Source organism: Heliangelus exortis, chromosome 12 (assembly GCF_036169615.1).
Source record: "Heliangelus exortis chromosome 12, bHelExo1.hap1, whole genome shotgun sequence".
Taxonomy (NCBI): domain Eukaryota; kingdom Metazoa; phylum Chordata; class Aves; order Apodiformes; family Trochilidae; genus Heliangelus; species Heliangelus exortis.
In genome coordinates, this window is record NC_092433.1 from 9,506,458 (window position 1) to 9,519,457 (window position 13,000).

The window sequence follows — 13,000 nt, forward strand, 5'->3', positions numbered from 1 at the left end:
GGGAGAGGGAAGCACCCCAGCAAACTCTTTGCTCATTATTTGGGTGGCCTTGCATTTGCACAGGCAGCTGAACCCAGTGTCTCCAGGGGAAGGTTTGGGTTTGTCACTTCTTGGTCACGTATTTGATGTTACAGCAAGAAGTCACCATCAACATGCTGATGTAAATATTGTCTCAGGATGGTGATAGCCAAATCTTTGAGGAAACAAGGAGGTTTGGGGCTCTGGTGTATATGAGGTGGGAGAGGGTAGCAACCATGTGCTGTCAACACTCGCAGGGCATTAAAATTTGGGTGCTGGCAGTGGACTGGAAGACAGATCACCCTATTTCCCTAGGAGCAGTGAGGCTCTTTATGAGCCTCATCGAGCATTTCTGGAGCCACAGAGGTTGGCATAGTCCTTGCCTCACCATGTTCTGCCTGCCAGAGGGTCCAGGAAAACTGGGAGAGAGGAGGTGTCCTGAAGCAGCAGGTGGGCTGAGATGCTGCCAGTGGCCAAGGTCCTGAGAGAGAGTAGGTGGTAGGCTGGCACACTCTGAGTGTGCATGCACACTCTTGTCTTCATGCCTGGGAGATTGCTGTCATGGTGCAGTGTCTCAAGGGGAGGGAGTTTGTTTCCAAGGAAAGTGAAGATTAAAGAGAATTAAATAAAGCGGAGATGGGCCAAGGGAGGAAGAGATGTGGAGCAGATGGTGAGAAGGGGGGAAGCAGGGAGACTGGCACGAAAGCCTTGGAGACCCTGGAGAAGAGGGAAAGGAAATGGCAGGAGAGCACGGGCAAAGGCAAAAGCACCTCTGTTCCTGAGATCTCAGTTTGCAGCTGAGATCCAGAACAGGGAAGAAACCTGAGAGTTATCTCAGTGGAGAGCCTGATGGGAGGGAGCTTTCTTTACCAAGGACTTGGGCCTTTTGGGCACCACACTGGGGTGCAGGGCTTTGCCCCAGGGTAAGATGGAGGAGAGCCTCCAAGCAGCAGGAAAGACCTGAAGCATGTCCTTGTTCTGTCTCACAGATGGGATCCACAGCGTGACGGCCCAGTGTGTTCTGCGGGTGATCATCATCACAGAGGACATGTTGGCCAACAGCATCACGGTGCGGCTGGAGAACATGTGGCAGGAGCGCTTTCTCTCCCCTCTGCTGTCCACCTTCCTGGAAGGGGTGGCCACCGTGCTTGCAACACCCAAGGAAGACATCTTCATCTTCAACATCCAGAACGACACCGATGTGGGCGGCACGGTGCTCAACGTCAGCTTCTCAGCCCTGGCGCCGCGGGGCGGGCGGTATTTCAGTTCAGAGGAGCTGCAGGAGCAGCTCTACATGAAGCGCATGGTGCTGACGGGTGCCTCCATGCTGGATGTGCTGCCCTTTGATGACAACGTCTGCCTGCGGGAGCCCTGCCAAAACTACATGAAGTGCATCTCCGTCCTCAAGTTTGACAGCTCAGCCCCCTTCATTGCCTCCCCCTCTACCCTCTTCCGGCCCATCCACCCCATCACCGGCCTGCGGTGCCGCTGCCCGCAGGGCTTCACCGGGGACTACTGTGAAACGGAGATCAACCTCTGCTACTCCAACCCCTGCCTGAATGGTGGGATCTGCACCCGCAAGGAGGGGGGATACACGTGTGTTTGCCGACAGCACTTCAGTGGTGAGTGCCTGGAGCTGGGGACCACAGGGGAATGGGTGAGCAGGTCCCTTGGTGTTGCTGTCACTGAAGTCGGGGTCCTCTTCCCAGCAGGGTGGTGGGCGTCACAGCCCCTCTTTGCCCGCAGAGGTCCAGCTCTGCACATGCCTCTCCACGTTTCCATGGTGCTGTATGTGCAGGGCTGACATTATCATAGAAATCAGTCTTGCAAGGAGCTGGGGACCCTGGCCACCACCTCCCAGCCTTTATCAGAGTGTGGAAAGGCCAAGCTGGACTGTGCCATGCTGGGGCACAGGAGACTCCTTGGCACTACCCCATGCCAGTGGGGCGATGGGCTCCAAAACTGTGCTGGTTTCAACCCATGCCAGTCTTCAGCTGGTCTGGCAAAGGTCTGGAGCCCACCCAGGCCCAACATGGTGGTGTGTGAACTGGTGTGTGAAAAGAAGGGAAAGCTGGGCTTAGTTTCCCTCCCAGGCAAGATCCCATCCAGGTACATCTAGTCCTAGCTGCGGGGGCAATCCCTGAGCCAGCCAGTCTCTCGTTGCCACAAGTCCCCAACAGACTGTGGAGACTCATGCCAAGCTGCTGGCAACCTGGGGATGAGAGAAGATGGCCTGTGGCTACTGAGGAGGGAGCCCCTGCCTTGCCCTCACTGCTGAAAGGAGCAAAGCAGCAGATGGCTGCCTTGGAGCCACTCTCATGTTGGTGGCTCCTGGTGAGATAAGCAGTCAGTGGTAATTAACCCCCAGCATCTGAAGCGTGAACAGCCATTAGCAGAAGGGTTAATGAGCTCGTTTCCCTGACACTTCATGCTGTCTCCTCATCCTCCTTGCATGCCATGGAGCAAGTAATAGGAGCAAGTCCCAGGCCATAGGACTGCAGCTGAGCAGTTCTCTGAGGGCTGTGGGAACAGCAGGGGAAAAGGACCTGGCCAGAACCCCTGCATAGCACTGCTGAGCTGGCTTAGGGCATCCCCGCTACTGATGCCAGCAAGGTACAAGGGTATTTGGTGTCCTGCATATGGCTGCTTTGCATTTGGCTTTTGCTCCTGTGTCAGAGCCTGCACACAGGGTGAGGAAGCTCCTGATCCTGTAAGAGGCTTTCATAGCTATTGGCATGGAAACTCAGGGGTGCTGGGCTGTACCCACACCATGAAACCAGGACTGTAATGTTTATCCCAGGCCTATGCAGTGGCAGTGCCCAAGGGGGCACTCTCAGCATTGTCAGGACTTCCCTGGCATGTCGTTACCTCTCCATCCTTCATACTGTGTAGCCCGTCTGTGGCCAGTCCCCTTCTGTCCCATTCCCATGCCATCCTTCAGATGAGCTTCAGCTTCATCCTTAAGTGGAGCTGGGGCTGAGGCTGCAGGGCTGGTGGTGGTAGCCAGCTTGCTGGCTGCTGTGGGGAGCATCTGGATGACAACTGGGTTGTCACATGCTTTGCCTGCCTGCAGCTGCCTCACAGACTCCTGCCCCTTGGCTGCCCTGCTGCAAATCTGGGCTGAGGTCTGCACTCCTGGGTCAGGGAGTGGCTGTGTGGCTGTGTGCATGCTCTCCAGCTGGGACATGTCCCAAGCTTCTCATCTTGTTTCTACCAGGTGAGAACTGTGAGGTGGACAGCCGCTCAGGACGCTGTGTGCCCGGCGTGTGCCGCAATGGTGGCACCTGCACCAACAGTGCTGACGGGGGCTTCCGCTGCCAGTGCCCAGCGGGTGGCTTTGAGATGCCCTTCTGCGAGGTGTCCACGCGCTCCTTCCCACCACGATCCTTCGTCATGTTCCGGGGCCTGCGCCAGCGTTTCCACCTCACCCTTGCACTCTCGTGAGTCTTTTCCTTCCTCTGTGGGACACCAGCACCCACCTGTTCATCTGGCGCTGCTCTGGTGGCTCTTGTGCACCTCGACCCAGGCCCCTGTTTCACCGGCTTTGCTTCACCGTTGGGCCACTCTGGTGCCTCTGACCAAAGGGCTCTGAATCTGCACGAGCACCTCTCCCCTGGCATCAGCTCACCCCTTCATTCAGTACCTCTGCCCTTCCCTGCTGCCAGCTCTATGCCTCCATGCCAGTCCCCCACTATTCCAAAGCACCTGCTGGATCAAGCCCCCAGCCTATTCTCAGTGTGTCCCAGTGCTGGGACGCTGGCGTGTGTACCACAGGAGAGCAGGGATCTGGGTGTGCTTCTTGTGCACACCCTGCCCTCCTGCTCCTTCCCTTTCCCCAGGTTCAGCACCATGGAGCCCAGCGGTCTCCTGCTCTACAATGGACGCTTGAACGAGAGGCATGACTTCTTGGCAGTGGAAATCATCCAGGGGCAGGTCCAGCTGAAATACTCCACAGGTAGGCTTGACCCTTCCTGTTGTGGGACTATGCCATGGGAGCTGCAAGAAGGCTTGTGCTGAGCAAGCAGAGCAGGGTGCTGCCCTGCATGGAACCCATGCTAACGGAGACAGGGTTGAGGGGCAGTGGATGGCAGAGGGGCTTGGTGTGTCTCAGGACACTCCCTAGGCTTAGGAGTACAAGTGCAGTAGGGGGGTTGTGAGCAAAAATAAGGACAAACCTTTTTGGAGTCTCTGCTGTCATTCTGCCCTGTTATTTCACTGCTTCAACTCTTGCCTTGCTGTGAGTCGGTCTGGAGAAGAGAACCCACTTGGGAGGGTGTTCTCTACCCATCAATGCTGATTTGTGGCCTTGCTGAGCCCATCCTGCTGTTCCTGAGGTGTGCCAGGGTCAGCTGCCAGAAGTTAACAACTGGGGCTTCCCTCCCATCCTGGGTCCAGCACTCCTCCCCACTCTCTTGCACAAAGCAACCTACCATTGCTCTGGCTCCACTGGTCTCCTCAGTCAAGGCCCAGTGGTGGGGGGGCTGGGCACACAATGCCCTAGCATCTAGGAGAGGCAGGCATGTCTGAGGGTTGTCCCTCAGCGTGCCATCATCCCTTTCCCCACAGGAGAGTCCAGCACGGTGGTGAGCCCCTACGTGCCGGGGGGTGTGAGTGATGGGCAGTGGCACACGCTGCAGCTCCGCTACTACAACAAGGTAGGTGTGACCCAGCTGTCCTCCTGCATGTGGGTATCTCCCCCCATGAGGTGTGAGTGAACAGCTCTGGCTCTCTTGTTCTCTGGCTCAGCCCCACAGGGGAGGCTGTGGAGAGAAGGTAGAAGTGGTTTTCAGCTGCTGGGGATGGGTGCAGTGGACAGCTGGGCCAAGTGGGAGACTGACCCTCAGGACCACACTGAGAGGCTGTAGGAGTACTCTTCACCACAGCCCATGCCCATCCTTGAGCCCTTGGGTGCCTGGGTCTGGGGACATGGGTGCTGCTAATGCTTTGCCTTTGGTTCCAGCCCAAGGTCAGTGCCCTGGGGGTGGTGCAGGGCCCCTCCAAGGACAAGGTGGCCATCTTGACAGTGGATGAATGTGATGCTTCAGTGGCCCTGCAGTTCGGCAGTGAGATTGGAAACTACTCTTGTGCTGCAGAGGGTGTGCAGACCAGCTCAAAAAAGTGAGTTCCTCAGGGATGGTTGAACACTGCTGTGGTGGGGAGAGGAGCAGAGCACTGGGGTCTCCTATGGAGTCAGCCCTTTCTGTCTGGGACCTCAGCCCTTTCCATCTGGGACCTTGGCTGTGCATACCTGTCCCCAAGTATTTCTGCTTCCCGGCCCCTTGCATTGAGGAGCCAACTGGCTCCTAAAGCCCCAGGTTTCTATACTTGCAGGTCTCTGGACCTCACAGGCCCCTTACTCCTTGGAGGAGTCCCCAACCTGCCAGAAAACTTCCCTGTCACTCACCGGGACTTTGTGGGATGCATGAGAGATCTGTACATTGACAGCAAACGCATCGACCTGGCCTCCTACATCGCCAACAATGGAACCACTGCAGGTACTGGTACCTCTGCTTCTGCCATCCCCTGCCCTGGGAATTTCCCTTCCTGCTCACACAACAGCACTGCTGGGCTGTAACAGCATCATTGCAGCACAGCTGGAGCTTAGCAGCTTCCTGTTGGGAAAGAGGGCCTCCAGATCCCACTCATAAGCCAATCCCCATCCCAGCTGATGATCTGGGACTGTGATGCCAAGTGCAGAGCCTGCAGAGCTGGTCTGTCTGGGAGGTGCTATAGGGAGTCAGTCCAGCTCTGCAGTATCTTTCTTCTGGTGTAAGGAGCAGCAACAGCTTTGATCCTCATCCCAGAGCAAGCAGAGCCCTTGCAGAGAGGCTGAATACTGAGGTTGCCACTCTGGCAGCCAAGGACAGGGCTGGTGGGAAGTGGTGCCTCTCCATATGGGCTGGAGGGAGGTGTCAAGCAGGTCAAGGCTGATGTGGGTGACTTTGGTACCTCTAGGCTGCCATGCCAAGCACACGTTCTGTGACTCCAGCCCCTGCAAGAACGGCGGCACCTGCTCTGTCAGCTGGGGAACCTACTCCTGCCTCTGTCCTGTTGGCTTCGGGGGCAAAGACTGCCGACACAGTGAGTGAGCGGGTGCTGCTGGGTGTGGGCAGGGTGGATGTGGGCAAGGCTGTGTTGGGGTTGCTGTGGAAGCAAGGTTAGGGGGGGCTGTGTTAGGTGAGCTAGCACTGTTGCCCCAGCATCTAGTGCTCCCTGCATGGTGCCCATCCCTTCTCCTCACCTCCACTTTCCTTTCCAGCCATGCACCATGCCCACTATTTCCAGGGCAACAGTGTCCTGACCTGGGACTTCAAGACAGATGTGAAGATCTCAGTGCCATGGTACCTGGGGCTGGCATTCCGGACACGCCAGCCAGACGGGGTGCTTCTGCAGGCCCATGCTGGACAGTACACCACGCTGCTCTGCCAGGTAGGGCCATGGCCTCAACTGCAGCACTGTGCCACAACTTCTGCTGCTGTCCAGCTCAGGAGAGCAGGAGGACTCTGCTGTCCATGTTGACTCCAGCCTGAGCAGGGGGTGGTTGAGGGCAGAGGTTTAGCAGGGCTGGGTTTCCCTTCCCATGCCCAGAGGGAGGGTAGGCTGGAGGCAGCTGGAGTTGGTGCTCACTGCTGCTTGTTGCTGGTTCCCTCTCTGCAGCTGGCTGGGGGCCTGCTCTCCTTCATGGTGAGCAGGGGCTCAGGCCGCAGCACCAGCCTCCTCCTGGACCAGCTGCAGCTCAGTGATGGGAGATGGCATGATCTCCAGCTGGAGCTGCGGGATGTCCGCAGCGGGCGAGACTCACGACATGTTATCACCCTCACCCTGGACTTTGGGCTCTACCAGGTAGGTGCTGCATGAGACCCCAGCACCAAAACAGGAGCTGTGGGGGATGCTTGGCGTACACGGGCCAGGCTGCACCCTTGGAGAGGACTGGAGCAGGGCTGATGCCAGTTGCCCCACGTTACTCCTTTTCCTCCTACAGGACACGGTGGTTGTTGGAAATGAACTGCATGGCCTGAAGGTGAAACACCTGCATGTGGGGGGAGTCCTGGGCTCTGGCGAAGTGCAGAATGGGCTGAGAGGCTGCATACAGGTGAGTCCATTGCTCTGAGCCTTCCTTTACAGTAGGTCTGTTACATGGAGGGTCTGGCAGCTGCTGCCATCATCCTCCCTGCAGCCGACACTTCTGAGAATTCAAGGCTCTGAGGGTGCTGTGAGGCAGCTGTAAACTGGTGGTGATGGAGGGTGGCTGCCCCTGGGGAGTTGTGGAAGGTAGGAGGATCGGAGCCTTGCCTGTCTGTCCTGGCTTCACTGTGAATTTGTCACCTGCATTGTAGGGTGTGCGGTTGGGTGACAGCATCACCGGGACCGTGCTGCCCAAGCCCAGCCATGCCCTGCGGGTGGAGGCTGGCTGCAGCGTGCCGAGCCCCTGTGACTCCAGCCCCTGCCCAGCCAACAGTGTCTGCAAGGATGAGTGGCAGAGCTACTCCTGCATCTGCCAGCCAGGTAGGGCCTGCAGCGTCCTGCCCCCCCCTTTGCTCTCCATATCTGTCTGTCTTCTCCTCTCCCCCTGTGGCTCCCTCCTGGGCTGTGACTGCTCTCCTGTCTATCCATGAAACAAGTCACATCCTTGTCAGAGACTTAGTCATTTTTCTGGAGGTCAGAATCCCTCCTGAAGCCCCTTGGTGCTCTGGCCCCTCTCAAGGGGAAGGTGCTCGCTTTACACCGTGCTCTCTGTCCAAACCTCAGGGTACTATGGAGGCGACTGCGTGGATGTGTGTCACCTCAACCCCTGCAAGAACAAGTCTGTGTGTCGCCGCAAGCCGGGCTCGCCCCTGGGCTACGTGTGCGAGTGTGCAGGGAACTTTTTTGGGCAGTACTGCGAGCACAGGTGAGATGTGGGGCACCAGGAAGTGCCATGGTCTCTGTGCCTCATTCTGTGATGCCCTCGGATCCTGGCTATGTGACCAGGGACCTCTCAATGCCACCTCACTCCTTGGAGCTGCTGATCAGCCGGGCTGGTGGGAAGAGAAGGCCCAGGGAATGTGGTGGTTGTGACAACACAGGTATTTTTCTCCCTAGGATGGACCAGCAGTGTCCAAAGGGCTGGTGGGGGAACCCCACCTGCGGGCCCTGTAACTGCGATGTGAACAAGGGCTTTGACCCCGACTGCGATAAAACCAACGGGCAGTGCCACTGCAAGGTGAGGGATGGCTGTGACCATGGGGACATGGCCCACGGCTTGCCTGGACTCTTGCTTGTCCTCAGTGCTTTTTCTTGTCCCCTCCAAAGGCCTGGCAGATGCCCAGGCCCTGTTTTGTGTGCCCACTTCAGGGCGGTATCCCTGCTTATCTCCTCTGTGCTGCCCTCATTGCCCCAGCATGGTGACGATGGAGGCAGCAGGGTTGCTTGCAGATTGGGAGGGCCTGGACCTTCTCTGCTGGCCTCGGCTGCTGTCCTGATGGGCTATCTGATGGCTGTCCTCATCTCTCCTCAGGACTTCCACTACCACCCCAAAGGCAGTGACACCTGCCTGCCTTGTGACTGCTACCCCGTGGGCTCCACCTCACGCTCCTGTGACAGGGAGTCGGGCCGGTGCCACTGCCGGCCCGGGGTCATCGGGCGCCAGTGCAATAGCTGTGACAGCCCTTTTGCAGAGGTGACACCCAGTGGCTGCGAGGGTGAGTGTGGGCACAGCACTGAGCTGGGGTCGTGGGGCATGTCATCCCCTCTGTGACCAACCCCTCTGGTGCATGTCTTCTCTCCACAGTGCTCTATGATGGCTGTCCCAAAAGCCTGAAGGCAGGCGTATGGTGGCCCCAGACCAAGTTTGGCCTCTCAGCTGCAGTGCTGTGTCCCAGAGGATCCTTGGGTGAGTGGTGGATGTGATGGGGAGGGGACAGCCTCACTGTTCTGCTGGAGGCTGTAGCAGCTCCAGCAATATCTCCTGTAAGCATGCTGTCCCAGTCCCTTTTTAGCTGGGCTTGAGGGCTGGGAGAAGGAAGTTGGAGGAGAAAATGCCATAGGCTGAGGCAGAGCAGAGGGGGCTGGCCATGGGCATGCGTCTAGGAACAGGCTCCAAGTCTAGGGCCATCACCCAGTGCTGGGGCTGTGCTGTTCTCCTGACCTTGGTCCCTGCTCTCCCTGCTGTTTTTTGGTGTCAGTGAGCTTGAGGCCAGGGTCAGGCTTAGTACAGAAGCCTCGTGCCCACAGTGCCTTGGTGTGGCTCTGCTGTCCTTGGTGTGCACTGTGAAGGGAGCAGGGCACAGCATGTCATTAGGTGAGTGTCTTGGTTAGGGGTCAACATTCTGAGCTGGAAGAGGGCATCCTTCATGATGGCAAAAGCATGAGCAGGGTGTCTGGGACTGCAGGAATACCACATTCCCTATGGGACAATACAAACCCTGTCCTTCTCCAGCCGTTTGCCCCAGGAGGAGGCAGATTCAGCTCCTAACTGTTGTCGCTTCTCTCCCTGATTCTCTCGCCCTCCGTGCTCAGGCTTGAGGGGTGCAGGTAAGGTTGTTCCCATCTCCTTCCTCCTATGCTGTAAGGGCCACGTGGCTTTCCCTCCTTGCTCCCTGCCTGGCACCTTGCACACCCCTGCGCTTTCCCTGCCGCTTCTGGAGCTGCCGAGTGTCTTCCCAACGCTTTGCCTGGCCTCACTACTCCTTCACACTCTTCCCTGCTCCCAGCACACTAACCAGCACAAACCTGGCTGCAGCTGCATGCAGCCCCTGCTACATGCTGCCCTGAGCCTGCAGTGTTGGCTCTGGGCAGGTCCATGCTCTGCTTCCCACTGGGATGGTTGCTGGCTCTGCTGCACTGGCACCTGCTTGTTTAGGCTGGGAGAGGCAGGAGCTGGTTATGAGCAATGGGTAGTGAGGCCGAGAAGGCCACGGGGGAATGGCTGTGGGGTGGAGGAAGGGGAGGGCTGCTTGAGCAGTGGGTAGTAGAAAAAGGGCAGGAACTGATGAGCATGCACACGATCTGTTCCCTCTGCCGAGTTGGCAGGGGGAGGCAGAGGAACCTGGAGGCTGGATCCTGCCCACATCTGCAGCTGAGCCAATCTGTTCTCTTCTGGGGGAAGGCCAGCAGTGTAGAGGTTTCTTTGTTCTCCCTGCTCCCAACTGCAATGGCACTGGTCCCCGTGCTTGTGCAGCTGGGGGAAAGGTGGCTGAGGACAGCTGGGGGCTGGAGATGGTGGGAGGGGGCACACTCATTACTGGGGCTTTTCTGAGCAGCAACTGGAGTCTGCTCCAGTCTCACTTTCCCTGCCCTGGCCATGCTGCTACACTTTCCCAGCCTAAGCAAGAGTGGTCTTCTGTGCCCTGGTGCTGTCCCAGGAGACAGGAGAGCCTGGTCCACAGTTCTGATAGGTACCCTGGAATTACCCAGCTTCGTCTTGTTCAAAGTGTGTGTGATGACACTCCTGAACCAGGACACTGCTCTCTGTGTCAGCTTTAGCAGCACTTTTAGTGGTGGTTAACACCTGATCCTATTCATTCTGTTATTTCCATCCTGGGTGCTGAACCATGCTGCTGGGGGGAGGGTTTCTCTATTCCACTCCTTCATCCCACTCCACTGCAGGGTCTTATCTCTGGGGCAGGTTTGTCAGCCTCACAGCAGGGTTGCTGTCCTCCTGGAGTGACATTGCCCTGTAGAGAGAGGCAGAACCTCAGCAGGCATTGCAGTCTGTCAGCTAGGGAATGCCTAGAGCTGCATGGGCTTCAGGAATGTTTGGGTTCAGATGTGCCCTCAGGACACAGAAATGCCTCCACCAAGAACCAAGAGCTCCACTAGCCAGAGCCCTGTCAAATCATTTATTCCTCTTTGCAATTCTGTGTGAGGGCACCTGGTTTGATGCAGCTTAGAAACACACACAAAGAAACCCAACTTCTGGAGGGGAGGGGACAGCAGCAGCTTGCTGAGGTGATGCAGACCAGGAGTGGAATGGGTTGCGCTGGTGCAAAGCAGAATAGCCCTGGGGTGTTACAGTTCCTCCTCACCACTTGCAAGTGCTGCTCTTCTGGATTAGCTGGGTCAGGGGGTCCCTGCTGTGGTCCCTGGGGATGCAGCAGGGGAGCCAGGTATCTATTGCTGAATTACAGACATGCCCTTCTTCCTGGTTTTAGGTGCAGCTGTCAGACACTGTGATGAGGAGAAGGGCTGGCTGGAGCCAGATCTCTTCAACTGCACTTCACCTGCCTTCAAGGAGCTCTCCATGCTGGTAATTCCCTCTCAGCTCTGGAGCCCTGATAGAGCAGGAGCCAGGCACCTAAAGTAGGGGAGGCCCTTGCCCCAGCGCTCAGCACCTTTTTCTTCTCATCTCCTGCCCCCAAACCCATCCTGTGGCAGCAGTGATCTGAGCTGAAGTTCACTTTGGTTTAGTCTAATCTTTTGAGTGTCCCCATCAGATAGAACGTAAGTCTTGCCCCGCTATTTAAGAGGAGAGCAAATAACCTAGGCAGGGCTGAATTGTTTGAAGCTGGCAGGACATCTGCTCAGTGGGATATCTATAGCCCTCAGTTGCTTCAGTAGCAACTCCCCTTGAAGTATCCAGGCAAGTTTATTAAACTCTTGCATCCCACCAAGGCTGAACTGTAGCTGAAGCCAGGAGAGTTTCCAGAGAAGTACTGCTAGATGCTTGCCCTGCTCTCTCATCTCTATCATGTATGGCACTGGGTTAGCTGGGCCAGAGAAACCTCTGGTGTGTTGCTGGAGGCTGGTTGCATGCCAGAGACGCTTTCTGTTCTAGTGACACTACTGGGAGCGTCCATGGCTTGTGCCCTGGTTTCAAAAATCATCTCTGTGTCTAACAGGGCCTGCAGCATCCCAGTTTCCCACTGAGGATCCTGTTTAATTGTTTGATCCCTTCCTTTCTTCCTGCTGGCAGCTGGAGGGCTTGGAGAGGAATGAAACTGAGCTCAACACCATTGAAGCCAAGAAGCTGGCCCACCGGCTCCGGGCCGTGACAGACCATATGGACCACTACTTTGGCAATGATGTACACATCACTTTCCGCCTGCTGTCCCGCCTCATGGCCTTTGAGAGCCGTCAGCGTGGCTTTGGCCTGACAGCCACACAGGATGCCCACTTCAATGAGGTGAGTCCTCCTCCCAGATCAGGGTGGTTCTCCTTATCAGCTACCCTGAACCTGGGTCTTTGAGATCAAGGATGTTGTGAGACCACATCAGGAGCACTGGGCTCCCCAGTGCCAAACAGACATCAGCCCACAGAACGAAACTCACAGAGGTCACCTGAGTCATTGGGTCTGGAGCACATGGTAGATGAGTAGAGGCAAAGAGCTGGGTTTGCTCAGCGGGGAAAAGCAAAAGGAGCTCTTATTGCTGCCTGCAAGTTTCTGATGGCAGGCATGCAGAGATGTCTGGTTGTTGAGCATTGAGGGTAGGGGACCATTGTAAAAGAAAGTACCTTTTTCCCTGGGCCCTTGTGCCACATGCTGGGCAGACATCACAGTGCTGCAGCCTGGGGGGTGATCAGTTTGATGCCCAAAGGCAGCGCTTGCTTCTTTGTCTGCCCTCATGTCTCTCCCGTGCAGAACCTGCTGCGTGCAGGCAGCTCTGTGCTGGCGCCTGAGAACCGGGAGCACTGGGCCATGCTGCCACACAGCGAGCACGGCAGCGCCAGCCTCATGGAGCAGCTGCGGGACTACTCGGGCACGCTGGCCAGCAACATGAAACTCACCTACCTCAATCCTGTTGGCGTCGTCACCCCCAACATCAGTGAGTGGTGGTGTTGGCTGGTGAGCTGGGTGGGGGAGTGCAGAGCCACTCCTCTGGCAGACCTTGTCCCCTTGTCCTCCTTTCACTGCACCTCAGCCAAGGGAGCTGAACAAGCTCTTCACCTCCCTGCTGACCCTCAAGAGACAACCTTGCCCCATCCCTGCCTGCAGCAGCAGACTGCTGCCCTCTCCCAGTTACCCCCAGTCCAACCTGAGTCTCTAGTGAAAAAGCCACTTGTC

The 13,000-nt window shown here is 57.1% G+C and overlaps 1 protein-coding gene across 6 annotated transcripts in view; it reads left to right on the plus strand.

Moving 5' to 3' along the window:
* Positions 1–13,000, plus strand: part of CELSR3 (cadherin EGF LAG seven-pass G-type receptor 3) — a 32,050-nt gene that overhangs the window by 8,259 nt on the left and 10,791 nt on the right. For 4 of the 6 annotated variants that reach the window (XR_011728230.1, XM_071755936.1, XM_071755937.1 and 1 more), the window contains exons 2-20: positions 1,008–1,640; positions 3,236–3,458; positions 3,858–3,973; positions 4,585–4,673; positions 4,979–5,136; positions 5,350–5,513; positions 5,974–6,099; positions 6,278–6,447; positions 6,676–6,861; positions 7,001–7,111; positions 7,356–7,524; positions 7,768–7,909; positions 8,101–8,221; positions 8,516–8,699; positions 8,789–8,890; positions 9,517–9,531; positions 11,151–11,245; positions 11,912–12,121; positions 12,578–12,761. Coding sequence is in view for 5 of the 6 variants with exons in the window: in XM_071755936.1 (XP_071612037.1) it covers positions 1,008–1,640; positions 3,236–3,458; positions 3,858–3,973; positions 4,585–4,673; positions 4,979–5,136; positions 5,350–5,513; positions 5,974–6,099; positions 6,278–6,447; positions 6,676–6,861; positions 7,001–7,111; positions 7,356–7,524; positions 7,768–7,909; positions 8,101–8,221; positions 8,516–8,699; positions 8,789–8,890; positions 9,517–9,531; positions 11,151–11,245; positions 11,912–12,121; positions 12,578–12,761 (3,198 nt within the window). In the remaining variant the exon portion in view is untranslated. The remainder of the gene's footprint in view (positions 1–1,007; positions 1,641–3,235; positions 3,459–3,857; positions 3,974–4,584; positions 4,674–4,978; positions 5,137–5,349; positions 5,514–5,973; positions 6,100–6,277; positions 6,448–6,675; positions 6,862–7,000; positions 7,112–7,355; positions 7,525–7,767; positions 7,910–8,100; positions 8,222–8,515; positions 8,700–8,788; positions 8,891–9,516; positions 9,532–11,150; positions 11,246–11,911; positions 12,122–12,577; positions 12,762–13,000) is intronic. The other 2 variants (XM_071755938.1, XM_071755939.1) reach the window with 1 other exon arrangement.